Source organism: Microcaecilia unicolor, chromosome 3 (assembly GCF_901765095.1).
Source record: "Microcaecilia unicolor chromosome 3, aMicUni1.1, whole genome shotgun sequence".
Taxonomy (NCBI): Eukaryota; Metazoa; Chordata; class Amphibia; order Gymnophiona; family Siphonopidae; genus Microcaecilia; species Microcaecilia unicolor.
The window spans coordinates 296,211,215-296,227,680 of NC_044033.1; the positions used below are offsets into that span (position 1 = coordinate 296,211,215).

Here is a 16,466-nt window from a genome sequence, read left to right on the forward strand (position 1 = left end):
ATCTGTAACAGATGTTTTCCATAGACAGCAGGAATGATAAGGCACAGGATCCTTCCCACCTCCCCAACAGCCGTTTGCACAGAGCTTTGAAACAAATGGAGGAGATGAGGAGACTGCTGGTACATGGGAAAGGCCATGCATGCTCAGAAGTTTTCACTAAGTTCTGAGCTCCGGAAGACCACAGCTGTATCAGCATCATCAGATGACAGCACCCACTTGTGTACCTGATCAATCCTGCTGTCTACAGAAAACATCTGTTACAGGTAAGCAACACTGCCTTATCTATGCAAATGTGGAATATGCACTCATCATTACTCAAACGTATAAGGATTATCCTATATCTCTATGTGTCTATTCACACGTACTTGCAGACACTCAGCTGACCCACATACTCACCCATCCAAGCATCATCCAGCTCTTGTTTTGCAAACCACAGCTGGGAGGAATGAATCGTGCAAGTGTGGAACTGCACCCTGAACACCACGTCCCGGTCCTGGCCCTGGCTCTGCTTGTGATAACATTTCACCTACACAGGAAAGGGAATAAGGTTACTGGAACAAGCATCCTCATATATTACTTACTGTATTTCTTAGTGACCTGTGTTATAAAATGGCTCAATCTAACCTCTGAAACCATCTGGGGAATACCTGACCACATATAGCTTTTCAGCTTCTGTTTTAAGGCATTCCTGATCTTTGTTAATATGACAAACTCAAAAGTTGAAAAACCAAATCTGATTTGCAGTTCCTGGTGACCTAGATCCAAGGGGTCACTCTGCAGGAAGCCCTGAAACTCGACTTCAGCATAGAAGTTCCACCAAGTTAAATGTATTAAAATATGTGACCATCTCTAGGAAAAGGTGACTAAAGCCACCAGAAACAAAAAATTAGGTTTTAATGAATTCTGTTACAGCAAACAATTTGTAATACAACAGTCCAAACCCCAGTGTTTTATTTGAAAAAAATGTTTTTCAAAAGTTACAGAAGTTCAAACATATAACTTTGTCAGACTGCTTATGGACCCGTGACATGAAAAATTCGCCACTCAACATTTTGGATCCGAGACTTTAATCATCTTTTCCCACAGATGGTCACATATGACTTATCTTGACTGTATCAACTGATTAATGATCTGATGCAGCCGCATTTTGGCTACACACCTGCCTTGGGGTCCAACAAATAGAAGAACAGATTTCAGCACACAAAATGGGAATATTTTTATAGTATATTCCCTTCATTTATTGACAATTGTAAAATATTATTTAAAGAATATTTATAAATTCTTTATATGGATTGGATTTGCTCTGCTTACAATGAACTGGCTCATATTTCAACTGCAAAATTTTATTATGATTATTTTATTTTTAACTTTACATGTGATGTACCATTGCTGAAATCTGTTCTTCTATTTTGGCTTATTACATCTTTTATTCTCACCAATTTGGTATTTTTTAAAAATACGTTATTAATTTTAATTGGCTGTATATGGTTGTTAGTCCCTTGTATTGCTGATTTATATTTATGTTTTTTTAACATACATCATGTCTCATGTTTGATTTGCAAATGTGTTTGTTTGGTGTTGGACCCCTGAGCCAGGCATTTAGCCGAAACGTGGCCACATCAGGTCATCAATCAATTGACACAGTCAAAATAACTCATTTTTTAATATATTTAATTTGGTGGAACCTCTGTGGTTGATGTCCATCTTTGGGTTCGACACTTCTATATTTCTTCCATGATTTGCAGAGATATTTCTTCTTTTCCTGTTCACTGGATTCTAGCACCTCATTAGTACCACTCCCGAGACATTCCCTTACTGCCTCCTCACTTCCCCCTTCCCCAGTCCCTATAGCTCAATTCTTTAGGCTTTTTGCTTCCAGCCACCCCTATGCTCACTCACCAGGATGTCCCCTTTCAGCAGCAATGCGGGCTCCAGGGTGATGCAGAGCTGTGGTCTCCCTGAGCCAGGAGCACTTCGGCCAAAAGAAACACTGGAGGAGGAGGGAAAACAGCAAAAACAGGATGAAATTCTTCAGAAAGCCATTGGTGAAGAGCATGTGTAGCTGCAGAGAGGGGTAAAGCTGGCACAGTTTCCATGTACTGGAGTGAGACAAAGAGGATGAGATGGAATTTACAGCAGAAAGGAATGAGCAGAAAACTCTCATTGAACTAAAAGAGTCAAAGTAAATCTTTGCCATTTACCTTCTCGCCGAGAAGAAAATATGGCCTATTTTGGGGCACAAATGGGAAGGGACGATCCATATGGGGAATAAAGGGTAAATGAAAGGGAACAGAGGTGTAATGAAGTGGGTACCACATTCTGTGCCTTCCCCCAGATACAACTGTTCTCTGACCAGACAGCAAAGGTTCTAATCCAAGACTCCACACTTCTTCCTTCCACTACTGTCCACCAGGGCTTCCATTATTCCCAATCTGGGGTATTATCTCATTTTCAAAAATTCTGAAATAGAAGCCTCTGGAATCTATCCATTCCTGTAGTTTGGCCCACTTCCAGATTTGAACAGAGAATTTTGCAGAAGCTGCCAGTCGCTCTCCTGCCTTAGCCACCAAGCCTCCAGAGAAAAGTGTTTGTACATGATGCCCAGTCGTACATGCAATGTTCATACACATACATGCAGGAGGTCCATGCATACATCTGGCATGTGAGCTTTGGTAAAGGAAAGTTTCATGCACAGAAGAATAAAGGATCCTGGGAGAATATTCCAGAACCACCAAAGCAGCAAACAAGTGACTGAAGTCCAGCCAATGAGACAAGGCCATCACTCACTAGATTCCAGAGGTGTAGACAAGCTGCAAGGACTGGTAAATCTTCAGGAAGGGGCAGTAGCCTAGGAAGAAAAGAAGAGCCATCAATCTGTGGAGAGCAGCCCTTTGCACCAAGTAAGCCCAGGAGTAGATACCACCAAGCACCAGCTAATCAGCAATGGAGGAGGTATTACTCCACAGATAACACATAATATACCAAGTAAGTTCAGTGCTTTCCAGGCAGTATGACAGATAATGCCATATACATGTATGCCATATATGTCTTAAGATGAATGAATCCAGTGGCCTTTTTTCGGGAAATGACACAATGAAAGACCCGGCTATGCAGAAGTTAATAACACACTGGGATCAGCTGAAACTCATCCACAAGTGCCATGGCAAAGGAGTAAAGGGGCTGCAGGACCACTGTAACCAATAATTTCAGGAATCAATGAAGTAGAACAAAGGAAATAAGACAGTTTATTTGGATTTGCTGAAATGTTTGCTGCAAGGCTGAACTATTTTCAAATTATGCATGATGGTGTTTCAGGACTCTGTTTATGAGGAGGTGATTGATGGGTCAGGGTGAATGGTAGGAGATCTACTTAGATTAAGCTAAGCTGGGGCAGTGAGGATATGTGCTTCAATTGTTGAACCCTCATCAGAGATTTGCAGACAGGATACACAGTGATGCTGGTGTTTTTTGCACAACTGTGGGAGCACTGACTTCCAGAGGGATACAGAGACCATGCAGGCCAAATGGGTAGAGAAGTAACAAAGGTTTAATATGGAAAAGTCTTCAATTGGCATACCCTGGAGAACTTATTGTTGGGGGGAGGGGCTAGTACAAAGATGTAATTCTTTCACTCTAGATGCCCTCTATCAGTTCACTTTTTGAATGCTGGTATTCAGTTTTAGATACCGGTCCTGGAACAGGACATATAGATGTTTTAAGTACATGATTGGAATGTGGAGTGGAGGAGTAGCCTAATGGTTACAGCACTGGGCTGGGAACCAAAAGGCCCAGGTTCAAATTCCATGGTGCCTCCTTGTGGCCTTGAGCAAGTCACTTAACCCTCCATCCCTTGAGAGAAGACAATAGCAAACTACTCCTATTATCATGCCAAGAAAACCACAAGGGGGCAGGGTCTGAAGTTGGATTGGAATGTCCAAACTAGGGACACTCATTAGACAGAAATCAATGTAGACCTAGCTGTGCACTGCCAGATGGAGGCACCTGAGTTAAATACTTGGCTCAGCTCCTCCACTGCCTTGGTTGGTTGGGAATGTGGATTTGGCACAGGTGGTGTTCAGAACCCTTGGAGGGAAGGAGTCCAAGTTATCAATGCAGCGACTGGCCAGACAGAAGGCCCATGGCTGTGACAGTCTTCGGCTGGAGAACGAGGACTGTTACATCCACGACCACACTAAAGTAAACTGAGAGGGAGATATAACAGCAGAGAATGCTCCAGGTATGTTTATTTTGTTTGTTTCTTATATACCACCTACAAGCCCGAAAGCTACCAAAGTGCTGCAAATAAAGACTCATGGTGCCCATTCCCAGCTCCAATTCTGACTCAGTTGGAAGCCCAAAGGAGGAAACTGCAGGGTTTTACACAAAAAAAACATAAAAGAAACAAATGAGGAGAGATTTAGATGTTCTACACAAATCATTGGATTTCAGGGGGATCACACAGGGGATCTTTGTACTCCTGCAGAAAAAGGGTGTTGTTGGGGAGAACGATTTCACCACTTTCAGGGAAAGGGATTCTGTACTGAACTAGCTGAAAGGGCCTGTCATGAAAAGATGGGCACATGCAGGCTTATTTTCAAAGCACTTTGGGAGGCTAAGTTACATAGGTTTCTATGGAACTTTGGGAGGCTAAGTGCTTTGAAAATATGCCTCAAAATGTCTCTGAAAGTGTACACAGTGGCTCTAATTCTCCTCCTGTCCCTACACATGCCTATTCTGAGGAGTGTTTCCCCGGTGTCACTTCCCACTGCTGAGCTGCATTGGGCTGACTGCTTGCATACCAAGACCGGGCTGCCACCTCCCCACTATACTGTCCCATCCCAGTGCCCACCCAGACCTGGGCGACCCGCCTCAATGATGCACTCTCTTACACCACTGTCTGCCAAGGCTCAGGCTCCATACGAGCCACATCACCTCCACCTTCTGCACCACTCCCTGTTTCACAGCTGGACCACGCATAGCACCAAGCTCTCTATGTACAGGCTGCACATGCACCATTCATGGCAGCGAAATGACAAACCAGATGTACACACAGCTGTCTTTTATAAACAGAAGAAGATGTGGAATTAGGGTACATTTCGCCAATGGAAGCAGCCAAGGTTAGAGTGCTAAATAACTTCACAAGGAAACAGAGTACTATTTTGTAGGCAAAGAAATGCATGGATATGTTAATTACAGGGCACAGGTAACACACTGACCCAGAACTTCAGCTGGTGACCACATTTATGATCATGAGATTTTTTTTTTTTTTTTACAGAAAGCTAGCTTCAGTGGACCTCTGGTACGCTTTCACCCTCACCAGCTATCTTATATAACATGATACGAATACAGCATATTTGTAAATCTGCCATCAGAGCACATCATTTTCCATGGATAGCAGGACACAATGTGCTTAAGGTTTAATGTGAATATAAATTACATCAGCACTGTGTTATACAATTACAGTCTGGAGAGAACAGCACAAATAAAATAGTTATGATACAGTAAGAAAAGCTGGATCCTGTCATACTAAAAGAAGGGAAAGATAAAGCTGATTGTCAGTCATACCCCCCAATATCTGTCCTTAATGCAGATGTGAAAACTTATTGCTAATGTTTTGGCAGTACAGCTTGGGACAGTGTTGCCTAATCTGGTCCACCCAGACCAGGTGGGTTTGTACCTAAGAGATAGGCTGCAGAATGATTAATTTGATTTATTTAGCTTGTCACAGGGACCACCAGGCCTTTCTGTTAGGTATTGATGCTGAGAAGGCCTTTGACAGGGTTTATTGGGAAGTTTTAGACAGTGTATTGCTTAAAGGGGGATGGGATTTCATATACCGCCTTTCTGTGGTTACAATCAAAGCAGTTTACATAATATTTACAGGTAGTTATTTTGTACCTGGGGCAATGGAGTGTTAAGTGACTTGCCCAGGGTCACAAGGACCTGCAGTGAGAATCAATCCCAGTTCCTCTGGTTCTCACACCACTGCACTAACCATTAGGGGGATTGGGAAAGCCTTCCATAGCTGGATATAAGCAGGGCTTTTTTGAGGGGGTACTTGGGGGTACTGAGTACCAGCACCTTTTCCATTGTCTGCTAAAATTGACCCATGGAACCCAAGTTTTAATGATAGAGTTCAGGTTCTACACACCAATTCTGCTTTGTCATAGATTCTGTGACTGGTTGCAGGGGGTCTGGCTATTGTGGGGTGGGTCCCTCAGTGATCACCCCATCCCTGAAAGGTGGCCTGGCATTTGAGCACCGGCACCTTTTTCACTAGAAAAAACACACTGGATACAGAGATTGTATTCATCTCCCCGAGCTTGTGTCAGAGTTAATGGGAGTAACTCCTCTAAGTTCCTTCTCTCCAGGGGTACCAGAGATAGGGCTGCCCATTAGTCCCATTATTATTTGCCGTAGTGATGGAGCCATATGGTCTGATCCATCTGTCAGAGGGGTGCTGGTGGGGGAACGTGAGTATAAAATTAGTCTCTTTGTCGACAATGATTTGTTGTTGTCCTTGACTTCCCCTATTACTACTATTCCTAATTTGCTGTCTGAGCTGAAGACCTGCTCTCAAGTTTGGGGTTTTAAGGTGAACACAGAGAAAACGGAAGCGCTTAATCTTACTATGAATAGCCTTCATGTTTAATAGAGATATCCCAGGATTTCATAAGTCACAGGTTGCCTTGATTAGATATTTGCTAAATGCTGCAAAGTTGACCTTAGTGGCTGTGTGGAAAGACCCAGGAGTCCCATTCTTGATTAAGTGGCGTGTTAAGTTGCATTACATTTATAGGATGGAGAAATTAAATGCTATAAAATGCAATAATACTAGAACTTGGGAGAAAGTCTGGGGTTCATTACCGAATATGAGTTCCTTTAGATGAGCTGGACTCTTCCTCAAAGCCTTTGGTTTGTTGTTTAAAATCTAAATCCTTTTATGTTTTCCTGTCCCTCTGCATTAACACTTCTTTCTGTTTTCCCCCTTTACTTTTTCTTCCTCCATTCATATTATAAAAATTAATACAAGTGGAGTATCCATAGAGTTTGATTTCTTATGTATCTTATTTACAGTTTACCTGTATCCTTTTATTTATGATGCTTGTTATAATGCTTGTTACCTGTACTCTATGTTACATTATATTATACTTCTGTACCACTGATACCTTTAGGTACTTAGCGGTTATTTGCAATAATTAAAAAACCAAGACAGTCTCTTGAGAAGCAAAAAACAGAGCAAGGGGAAAGGGAATGGGACATGATATACCACCTTTCTCTGCTTTTTGCCACTACACTCAAATTGGTTTAAATGGTATATACAAGTACAGTGACTTGCCCAGAGTCACAAGGAGATGCAGTGGGATTCGAACGCGGTTCCCTAGGATCAAAGTTCATTGCACTAACCACTAAGCTGCTCTTCCACTCCAGAGGATCTTATTCAAGAACTAATTTTAATAAACTTCTTAAAAATATAGATTTTTACATGTTTCTTGAATAAGAAAAAAAATAACTGAGCAGCAAAACAAATATTTAAATCACTCCAGGACCTCGATGCTTGAACTGCAAGAAGTCTATCAAACATTTTAAATCTCTTTACTCCCTTAATAGATGGAAGGGCCAAACATGAATTGTGAAATGATCTTATATCCCTATTATTGGAAATAAATTCCATACGATCCATTATATAAATTGGGCATTCACCATTTAAGATCTTATATAGAAAGCAAAAGAATTCGAATATAATCCTCGCCTCTATAGGCAACCAATGTAATTCAACAAAATATGAAGACATTTTATCCTGCTTCTCTAGTGAAAAAATTAATCAGATTGCAGTATTCTGGATTGTTTGCAATCGCTGGATAAATTGTCTAGGTACATCCAAATAGATAAGACTACAATAGTCCAACTAGGACAAAAGCAATGCCTGTACCAATAATCTGAACTGCTCAAATTCAAAATACTTTCTTATGCATCTTAAATTCCTTAAAAGAAAGAAAGAAAGAGCTCTCAGAGCATTGAGTTGAGAGTTAAAGGATAAATTCTGATCAACATAAATCCCCAGTATCTTTACAACAGAAGAATGTGCGTACCTAGTTTGATCCACCATTATATGATCCACTAAAGGGTCAGGACTGTTATCAGAAAGTAAAAATTGGTCTTATCGGTATTTAACGTGAGTCAATAGTGTAACATCCAGGACCTAATCAGTGTTAAACATTTTTGAACAACTGATGATATTGAATTTATAGATGAGTAAATCGGAATTAACACTGTAATATCAGCAGCATAGCTGTAAGTGATGTAACCCTCTCTAGTAAGTTCCAAACCCAAAGAATGTGAGAAGATATTAAACAGTGTAGGTGACAAAGGAGATCCATTTGGGACTCCACAAGGATTTCTCCAACTATCCAATAACTTTCCATTATGTTTTATTTTATACAACCTAGAAACCAAAAATCTTTTAAACCACTGCAATACATTTTGTAATTCCTCTTGGTAAAAAAAAAAAAAGAAACAAAGGAAGAAAAACTGGATACAATAAAGCAGAACCTGTTATATAATACATACAGCTGTCCCCCCCCCCCCCCCCCCCCCCCAGTAGCTTCTCAGCCTTCAACATTCCTCCAGTGCTTTGGGTGTACTCCCCTCCAGCAGCTTGGTATCTGTACTCAATGTGGGAAGACTGCCCAAAGCACCACTCCTCCCACCCCCACTGATTCAAGCACTCACTGCTGACCTCCCGACTAGGCTTACCTCCAAAGGCCTCAAAATCTGGGATGATTGGGATGAGGACATGGTGCAGGAACAAGGTATCGCTGCTCATTTTGATTGCACCAGAGAGAAGCCCGCTGAAGTAGGAGATGTACCTGCCAGAGAGAGGGAGCAAATGCCTGTGATGGAGATGGCGTTGTCAAAGCCTGGGATGGACATTCTGGATGGGGGAAGGGGGGACAGTTTGCAGTATGAGAATGGAAATGAGGAGGGTGTGCAGAATACATGAATGGGTTTACAGCAGTGCTTCCCAAGTCTGTCCAGAGGGCTCACCAGCCATTCAGGAGATCCACAATGAATATGCATTAGAGAAGGCAGTGCATTCAAATCTATCTCATAACTATTCATTGTGGATCTCCTGAAAATCTAAATAGCTGGAGATTTCCTAAGGATAAGTTTGGAAACCACTGGTGTAGAGAAAATCCCAGCTAAACTACTGGATTTGAGAAACCAGGTTCCAATGAGTTTGAGAATGCCATTGCTTAAATTGTAACATTTTAGTAGTTAAGAGGTCCAATCTTCTAGTGGTTTTTATCCTATCACTTGCTTTTTAGCATGACACAGCCAAAGTCAACTAAACCCAGAGCTCAAGGGAATCAGTGGCCTGAGCTAACAGCGAAGGTTTTTAAAGACAATGCTTAGCACAGGAAAATCTGTGAATCAGCTATCCATGATTAGAAAAAAGTAAGAGACCTTCAGAATGTCCACACATACAGACACAGACATCTGGAGACATATAAGCTGTTCTCTTTAGGATGCTCAGAGATCTACCTCTCATCTTTTCCAAGTTCCCTCACTTGCCCTTCCAGTCCCAGTCTCCATCTCTCCTTCCCTAATCCATGTCCTCTGCTTACCTGCTTTGGGATGGTTGAAGGTAAGGTCCCACCTTGTCCTCGCAGAACTTCCTCATGGCAAGAGTGCTGAGAGCCTGGTCTGCACTGTACAAACAGGAGGGAAACAGCTATAAATGAGGTGCTGACTCCTTCACTTGACACCATAACGTACAATCCTACTAGTAACACCATGGAATCCGTTACACTACATACAATACCCTGACATCATTTCATGATCTGCATGGAATGGTTCACTGGATCACTAAATGGGTCATGATCCTTTCTTTAATTTTCAGGCCTACGGTACCTTAGAGGTAAAGCAAGAGAGGGCAAGTTTTACAAAAAGAAAATAAAATCAGGAGTCACAGATATGAGGCAAAATAATCAAGCACTATTACAGGTAATGCCAGAAGGTGACAATGATGCCGAGTATTAGTAACCTGAAGCACCTTGTCCGTAATCAGTGAACATGAGAGAGGTGGAAAAAGGGTAACAGTTCCCCCACAATACCCGTCTGCATTTCCAGTTTTAGAACTGGAAACAGGTGTGGCCTACCTAGCCTTCATGAGGAATACTGTTTACCAGAATTAGCAAATCCACAAATCAGGCAACAGAAGAGTAGAAGACAGACACATGAAAAGATTAAGGCTGAACAACAGGGAGAAAAGTTATCATACAATTCTAAGAAATGTGCAAGTGGAGTAACCTAATACAGCTCATGACTCTGGGCAAGACACTTAACCCTCCATTGCCCCAGGTACAAAATAAGCACCTGTATATAATATGTAAACCACTTTGATTGTAACCCTTACAAAATGCTCCTAGAAGTATCCAAAATCAGTAGCAAGCCAAGGGGAGGTGAGGTAGTGAGAGAGGATCATGGCCCCAGAGCCAGCTCTGTAGATGCTTGAGCCTCCCCAATATTTAACAAACTTTTTGACTGTGCCCAGGGAGAGATAATTTCCATTGAGTTTAGCACCCCCAATAATTTTGAAAAGTTGGCTCCTATGCCCTGGGTGCCAGCCTGAGGCTGGCACTGAAGGAGAAGTTGGAAGGTAAAAAAAACACAAGAGTACAGGGCCTTTGTGAAGTGGTGCATGTTGGCGGGTGGGGGTGCAAATGTAAACACTGACCCCAGAGACCCCCAGTATTCTACTGTTCAAATTAAAACTCATAGCAGATGATATGATCATAGTATTATAGTAAATGATGGCAGATAAAGACCTGAATGACCCAGCAGTTTCCTTCAGTACCTTTGGGCTTCCAGCTCACTCAGAACTGGCCTTTTCTGAGCTAAGGTGCCACAAGGGTGTCAGAAAAACAAATCAAACCAAACAAAAAAAACATGTTAAGAAAGCCACCCAAGCCATCTCCTTCTGAATATTCACAATACCATACCTGCGCATTTCAGAGACCTAAATGTCTTACTGCAGAAACACATCTACCTGTGCAAGATCTTAAGAGCAAAGTCTATAGCCTGCAGCAGAGTATCATGGTGGGGAAATAGGCAAATCTAATTTTGCCATGCCTAAAACATCACTTAATGGTCATTAAAGCATTATTACTGCAGTTGGTATGAATCCCTGAATCTCATGGAGGTATTCTATATTTGCAGTTCACGGCTCCTTGCTTACCTGGCCGAAATTTTGCTGTAGTGCATATAGGCAGCCACAATCACAGCCGTCTTCCCCTTGTTCCCCTGTGACAGAGAATGGAGGAGATCAGAGCAGCTCAGCCTGCCTCCTGCTCCCCATCACCTTCCCTAAAGATCTAACACTCATTCCTTCCCAATCAAAGCCAAAGGAAGTGTTCCTATTCTCAGCCTTATCACTGCTACATTTAGAAGAACGAGTCTAAAAAGGAAAGAAAATCCCAGGAAACACGGGTGAGGCCACAGCAAGGATTTAAGTCACTGGCAGAACAGTAAAAACTCACTCCCCTCTCACTCTATGAGGAAAAGAGTTAGTGTTCACAGGCTCAGCAATAGGGAGAGTGAATAATCTCCTGCCTTCCTTCAGCGTTGGGTGGTTCCTCTAGAGTAGAAAGTTGCACGGGGCCAGAATTTTCACTCATTGAAGCCTGTCCTCATTGAAATCCAACCCATAACTATCTGTATCTGCTAAAATCCACTCCATCTCCACCCATCCCCACCTGAACCCACAAGAGTAGACAATATTACTCGCAACCCTCTATTTCCTCCTGACCCCAACAGCCTCCTACATTTTTTTTGGTGGTATTCATTATTCAACTAATGCGTGTTCCAAGCCTCAATCTGGCACGCCAGTTGCCTCTCTAAGTGTGTTCCAAGCCTCATTCTGGCATCACCTGAGATTTTGGCAACATTCACGCAGGAATGGAATCCCACAAACCTGGAAGTCATACCCGCAGGATTCCTGTGATCCCTATTCCAACGTAGCTCTCTACTCTAGAGCTAGGGTGGGATCCCTTAATGGCTCAATGCCAAGCTAATGCCCTAGACCAAATAAGTATGAAAAATGGAATTTCATCTGGTCCTAGGTGAGAGTGGCCCCTCCAGGCAGTGATGATTGTTAAGCTTGCTTGTTGAGAATCTCTCCATTCTGTTATGACATCTTGGCCCCTCCGATTTAGAGACCTTCCTAGTGAAGGGCCTTGGAGAACACTATAACAGCACCCAGGTACAGGCCTCTGCTCCATCTTTCCCCCATCAGGCAGTTTTCTTCAATCCCTTGCACATCTCTTACCTTGCAGTGCAGCACCACCACATGTTGTGGGTCTGAGTTCAGCCACATCTCTATAGCTTTGCAAATGGAGCAGATTTTGTCCAAAGGGGGAGCGTGAAGGTCTGGCCAGCCAAAGTCATGCACCTGGGCCACAGAGATAGAGAAGTTACGCTACATAATGAGCAGGAGGTCCAACCCAACTCCACCCTCTACAGAAATTCTCAGCTGTTACCAGCAGCGTCAACATCCAGCAAACCCTGCTATGCCTGACTAGAGGAACTGATGCAGATTCAGTGCTGAGATGTGGGTGTCTCCAGGGCTGGGTACAAATAGCTAAACTAATGAAGCAGAGGTCAGAAGAATGTACTCCCAAAGGAGACTGAAGGACAAATGTACAAGAAAAGTTAGGCAGGTACACAAGTAAATCTCTAGAAGTGATTATGAAATAGACAGTCTGAGTGATTCCTCTACCAAATTTATAGCCCACTTGCCAATCTGCTTTACTGCTAACTGACACACACAATCAAAACAAAATACTAGACAAACATTAAACAAATGAAAACATGCTCAATCCTCAATAAAATAAAAAACATATGAACCCTCAACAGTAGTTGTGTAATAAAACAGTACATCTGATCCTGCTTGACGCTTCTTGTCACCTTGGGTAATTGACTGCCTGAGGTAAAAAAATTAGATAGTAAGCCCTCTAGGGACAGGGAAACACCTGCTATAACTCATGGGCCGATGATCAGAAGCAAACACAAGCACTAGAGGCTGTTAGCGCCATACTAGCGCCTGCGTTTGCTACCGCCCCATGATCAGAGCCCCCGAGCTTGTGGGCTCTGAACGCAACTAGCATGCAAATGCATGCAAAACAGGGCTAAACCTATTCATCCCCAATGATCAGCGACCAGCGTGCCAAAGACTGGTGCGCTGGCCGCGGCAAACCATACGCCAGCTCAGAACTGACATTAGGGATTGTAGACCATTGGGAGGAATAGTAAGCCCTGTCCAGCATACATTTGCATGCTAGCAGGCCCCCATTCCCCCCTCTCAAATGCAGCAGACCCCCGCAAGAACTCCGACGTGACTCCTCCTCCCTAGTAACAGGGGGCTGGAGGTCCAGTGGACCTCCAGTCCCTCCAACATAGGTTCGGGGGGGGGGGGGGGGAATGGAGATCCAGTGGGTCTCCATCGCCCCTAATCCCCCCCAACATCCCTCAGATGTTCCTGGTGGCTCAGTGGGCTGCGGGTCAATCCCCCCCCCCCACCTGATGGTCTAGCGGCCCTTCCCCACCCCCCTACCTTAAGCTGGAGGAGGGAGGTGGCCTGCAAAATGGTGGCGCCCAGCCCTGCCCAGCACATCGTGGGATGTGCTGGGAGAGGCTTCACACCAGACCTGTCAAACCAATGCGGGAGGACAATCCTCCCACATTTCTACCCCATGATCAGAGAGAATTGCGTGCTTAAATTTGCATGCAATTGTCTCTGATTATAGGTGCAGTAAAGCCCCGCGCTTTTCCAGCACTATTTTTAGAGCGCTGTTTGGAACAGCGCAGGGCTTTTGATCATCTGCCCATCAATGATCTAAATGTTAAAAAGTGGGGAAAGCATGCTGAGTATGGCTCATGGAATTCCTTTCAATCTGTGTGTATATGCGTGTGTGTGTGTGTCATGGCAGCTCTGCTGTCTCTGTGCATTTCAACATCTCCTTCAAATAAGATGGACCCCATTTTGAAGAACTTTAGGAATGCAGACCTTAAATTAAACTCAGTGGGCAATGAATAACTAATGAAGTTTTGCAAGTGCTGATGACAAACTCTTGCCTCCTATTAAACTTGTGAGTTACTCAGTGGCAGAATTCTGACTTATCCTTACCAGAAATTTGGGGAGACCCAAATAGATGAAATGATAAAAGTCCATGCCAATAAGCACGAATACTTGCAACACAGACCAAAAATCAGTACGAAATAAGAATTATTTTGAGTATTGCAATTATGGGGCATACAAATACTATTACAGAGTGTTAATGTACAGCCGGATGGCCTCAGGTATACGGGGATATACAGATAAGATTGGGAAAATGTTTCAATGAAGTTATGGGGTATGCAGCTATGTGGAATGCTAAGTGCTGGATATGTACTTGTGAAGTGCAGTGGATGGCTACTGCCCAGAACTCATGAAAATATTCTCTCTTCGTGCTGAATGGGCACTGCCAGGAGGCTCCCCAATACAGAGGTGAGGTCCTAGGGTACAGAGAGATAAGGCACACAGACAGACACTCACTTTAGGATTTAATCTGGTGATATCATAACGCTTCTCAGAGAGATTGAAGAGCTGGAAGAGAAGAAAAAAAAAAGACAGTCTCACCAGAGGCAGGAACAATGAAACTAAAGTTACTACAGTGTGGGGTGGGGGGAATATAAATTGCTTAGAAAACAAAATTGGGCTGGCTCAGTTTCTAGACAGTGCTATTTGCTGCTCTGCAGAAGACCCAGGTTCGATTCCTGGCTAGTGATGCTACAAAGGCAGCATTCACAACCTCCAAGAAAAGAAAAACAGTCTCAGCTATCAGTCAACAATACCAGGTGTTGGCCAGACCAGTGGCCATGCTAGCTAGGTCCTGGAGGCAGCCACAGCCTCTGGTCCCTGGCCAAGTCACCGATGATGCTGCAAGAGCTGAGCTAGGAGAAGAGGTTATAAATAGGAAAGGAAAAGAAATTGTCAGATCAAGACAAAAATAATTTTAAAAAATTAACCTCGGGAATTGGCCGGTGGCTCATTATCATGGCTCATTAGCATCACGGTGCTTGACCAAGAATACATCAGTTCAAGCCCCACAGCTTTTGCTACTCTCTCTCTGGCCTGAGGCTGGAGCATCTGCTAAGGAGCAGTCACTCAGAAGTATTACAAAAGGGTGGAGAGTTCTTTTAAGCACTGAAGCCTTGTAGCTCTTAACTGCAGGTTATTAATGCAGGGGTGTGAAACCTCTGCCTTCAAGGGCCACAATCCAATCAGGTTTTCAGATTATAACAACGAATATGCATGAGATATATTTGAATGCACCGCCTCCACTGTGTTAACTAGATCTCATGCATACCCATTGTGGAAATCCTGAAAACCTTGACCGGGTTGTAGCCCTCAAGGACAGAGTTTGTCAATTCCTGGTCTAATGGCTCAAGTATTGCATTAACAGCTAGAAATTCTGACACCTGTGGCCTACCCAGTGCTACCTGAACTCTCTCATGTACCAAAGCCTATCATATTATTTATTTTAAGTCATTTATAATCCACCTCTTGTCCTGCCACTCAATCTCTGCACATGTATAAGCTCATTCCATATTCTTCTTCTACCTTACCAGATACTTGTCTTCATGTTTGGATTTAAGCATCTGGGCCACCTCCTTCAGGTTGCCACGGTAACGCTGTTCCTCCAGTTCCGATGGAAAAAAGACTGAGATGATACGTTCGGTAATGTATGTTAAGTCAAAGTCATATTTCCGCTCCATCACGTGATCCAGGCTGAAACTCCTGTGACAGCAAGCAAGAGTGAGCCAAGTTCATTCTGTTTCTGAGCGATAACAAACCCACCCTCAAGAGTCTGTCAGACCTGGCACCCAATGTACCTTCACCAGCAGAATCTGCGAGACTCTGTACTAGTCCATCTTCATCAACAATATACATGCCGAAAGAGTATAAAATGAAGGTCAGGGAGAGGTACTGACCTAGGCCATCTTATTCTGGGACACTTTTTTCCTTTGTAAAGGGGTCTGAAGCAAGAAAGCCAGGCTTTCACTCTCACCCATAAGTGGCTGATAGGCACATGATCAGAAGCTCCACGCTGTTCCAAACAGTGCTCTAAAAACAGCACAGGGCTATACTGCCCCTATGATCAGAGCTAATTGTATGCAAATATAGGCACACAATTAGCACTGATCAAAGGGGGAAAGTGCAGGAGGATTGTGCCTGAGCATGCACTCAGGCACAATCCTCCCGCACTAGTTTGACAGGTCCGGGCTGTCAAAAGCCTGGACCTGTCAAACAAGGAAATGGAGGTCCATATGCCACCCCTCCCCCGACATAAGGGATTGGGGGGGGCTTGAGATCTAGTGGATCTCCAGCCCCCCTAACCCCCCCCCAACAACCCAAAAGGTAA

At 43.4% G+C, this 16,466-nt stretch overlaps 1 protein-coding gene across 3 annotated transcripts in view; it reads right to left on the reverse strand.

Annotated features, from left to right (window-relative positions):
- Window positions 1-16,466, reverse strand: part of TNS2 (tensin 2) — a 336,420-nt gene that overhangs the window by 158,651 nt on the left and 161,303 nt on the right. For all 3 annotated transcript variants that reach the window (XM_030198195.1, XM_030198196.1, XM_030198194.1), the window contains exons 7-15: window positions 15,670-15,841; window positions 14,597-14,647; window positions 12,332-12,454; window positions 11,243-11,307; window positions 9,630-9,713; window positions 8,758-8,870; window positions 2,788-2,848; window positions 1,900-1,990; window positions 397-526 (exon numbers count right to left, since the gene is read on the reverse strand). In XM_030198195.1, coding sequence (XP_030054055.1) covers window positions 397-526; window positions 1,900-1,990; window positions 2,788-2,848; window positions 8,758-8,870; window positions 9,630-9,713; window positions 11,243-11,307; window positions 12,332-12,454; window positions 14,597-14,647; window positions 15,670-15,841 — 890 coding nt within the window. The remainder of the gene's footprint in view (window positions 1-396; window positions 527-1,899; window positions 1,991-2,787; window positions 2,849-8,757; window positions 8,871-9,629; window positions 9,714-11,242; window positions 11,308-12,331; window positions 12,455-14,596; window positions 14,648-15,669; window positions 15,842-16,466) is intronic.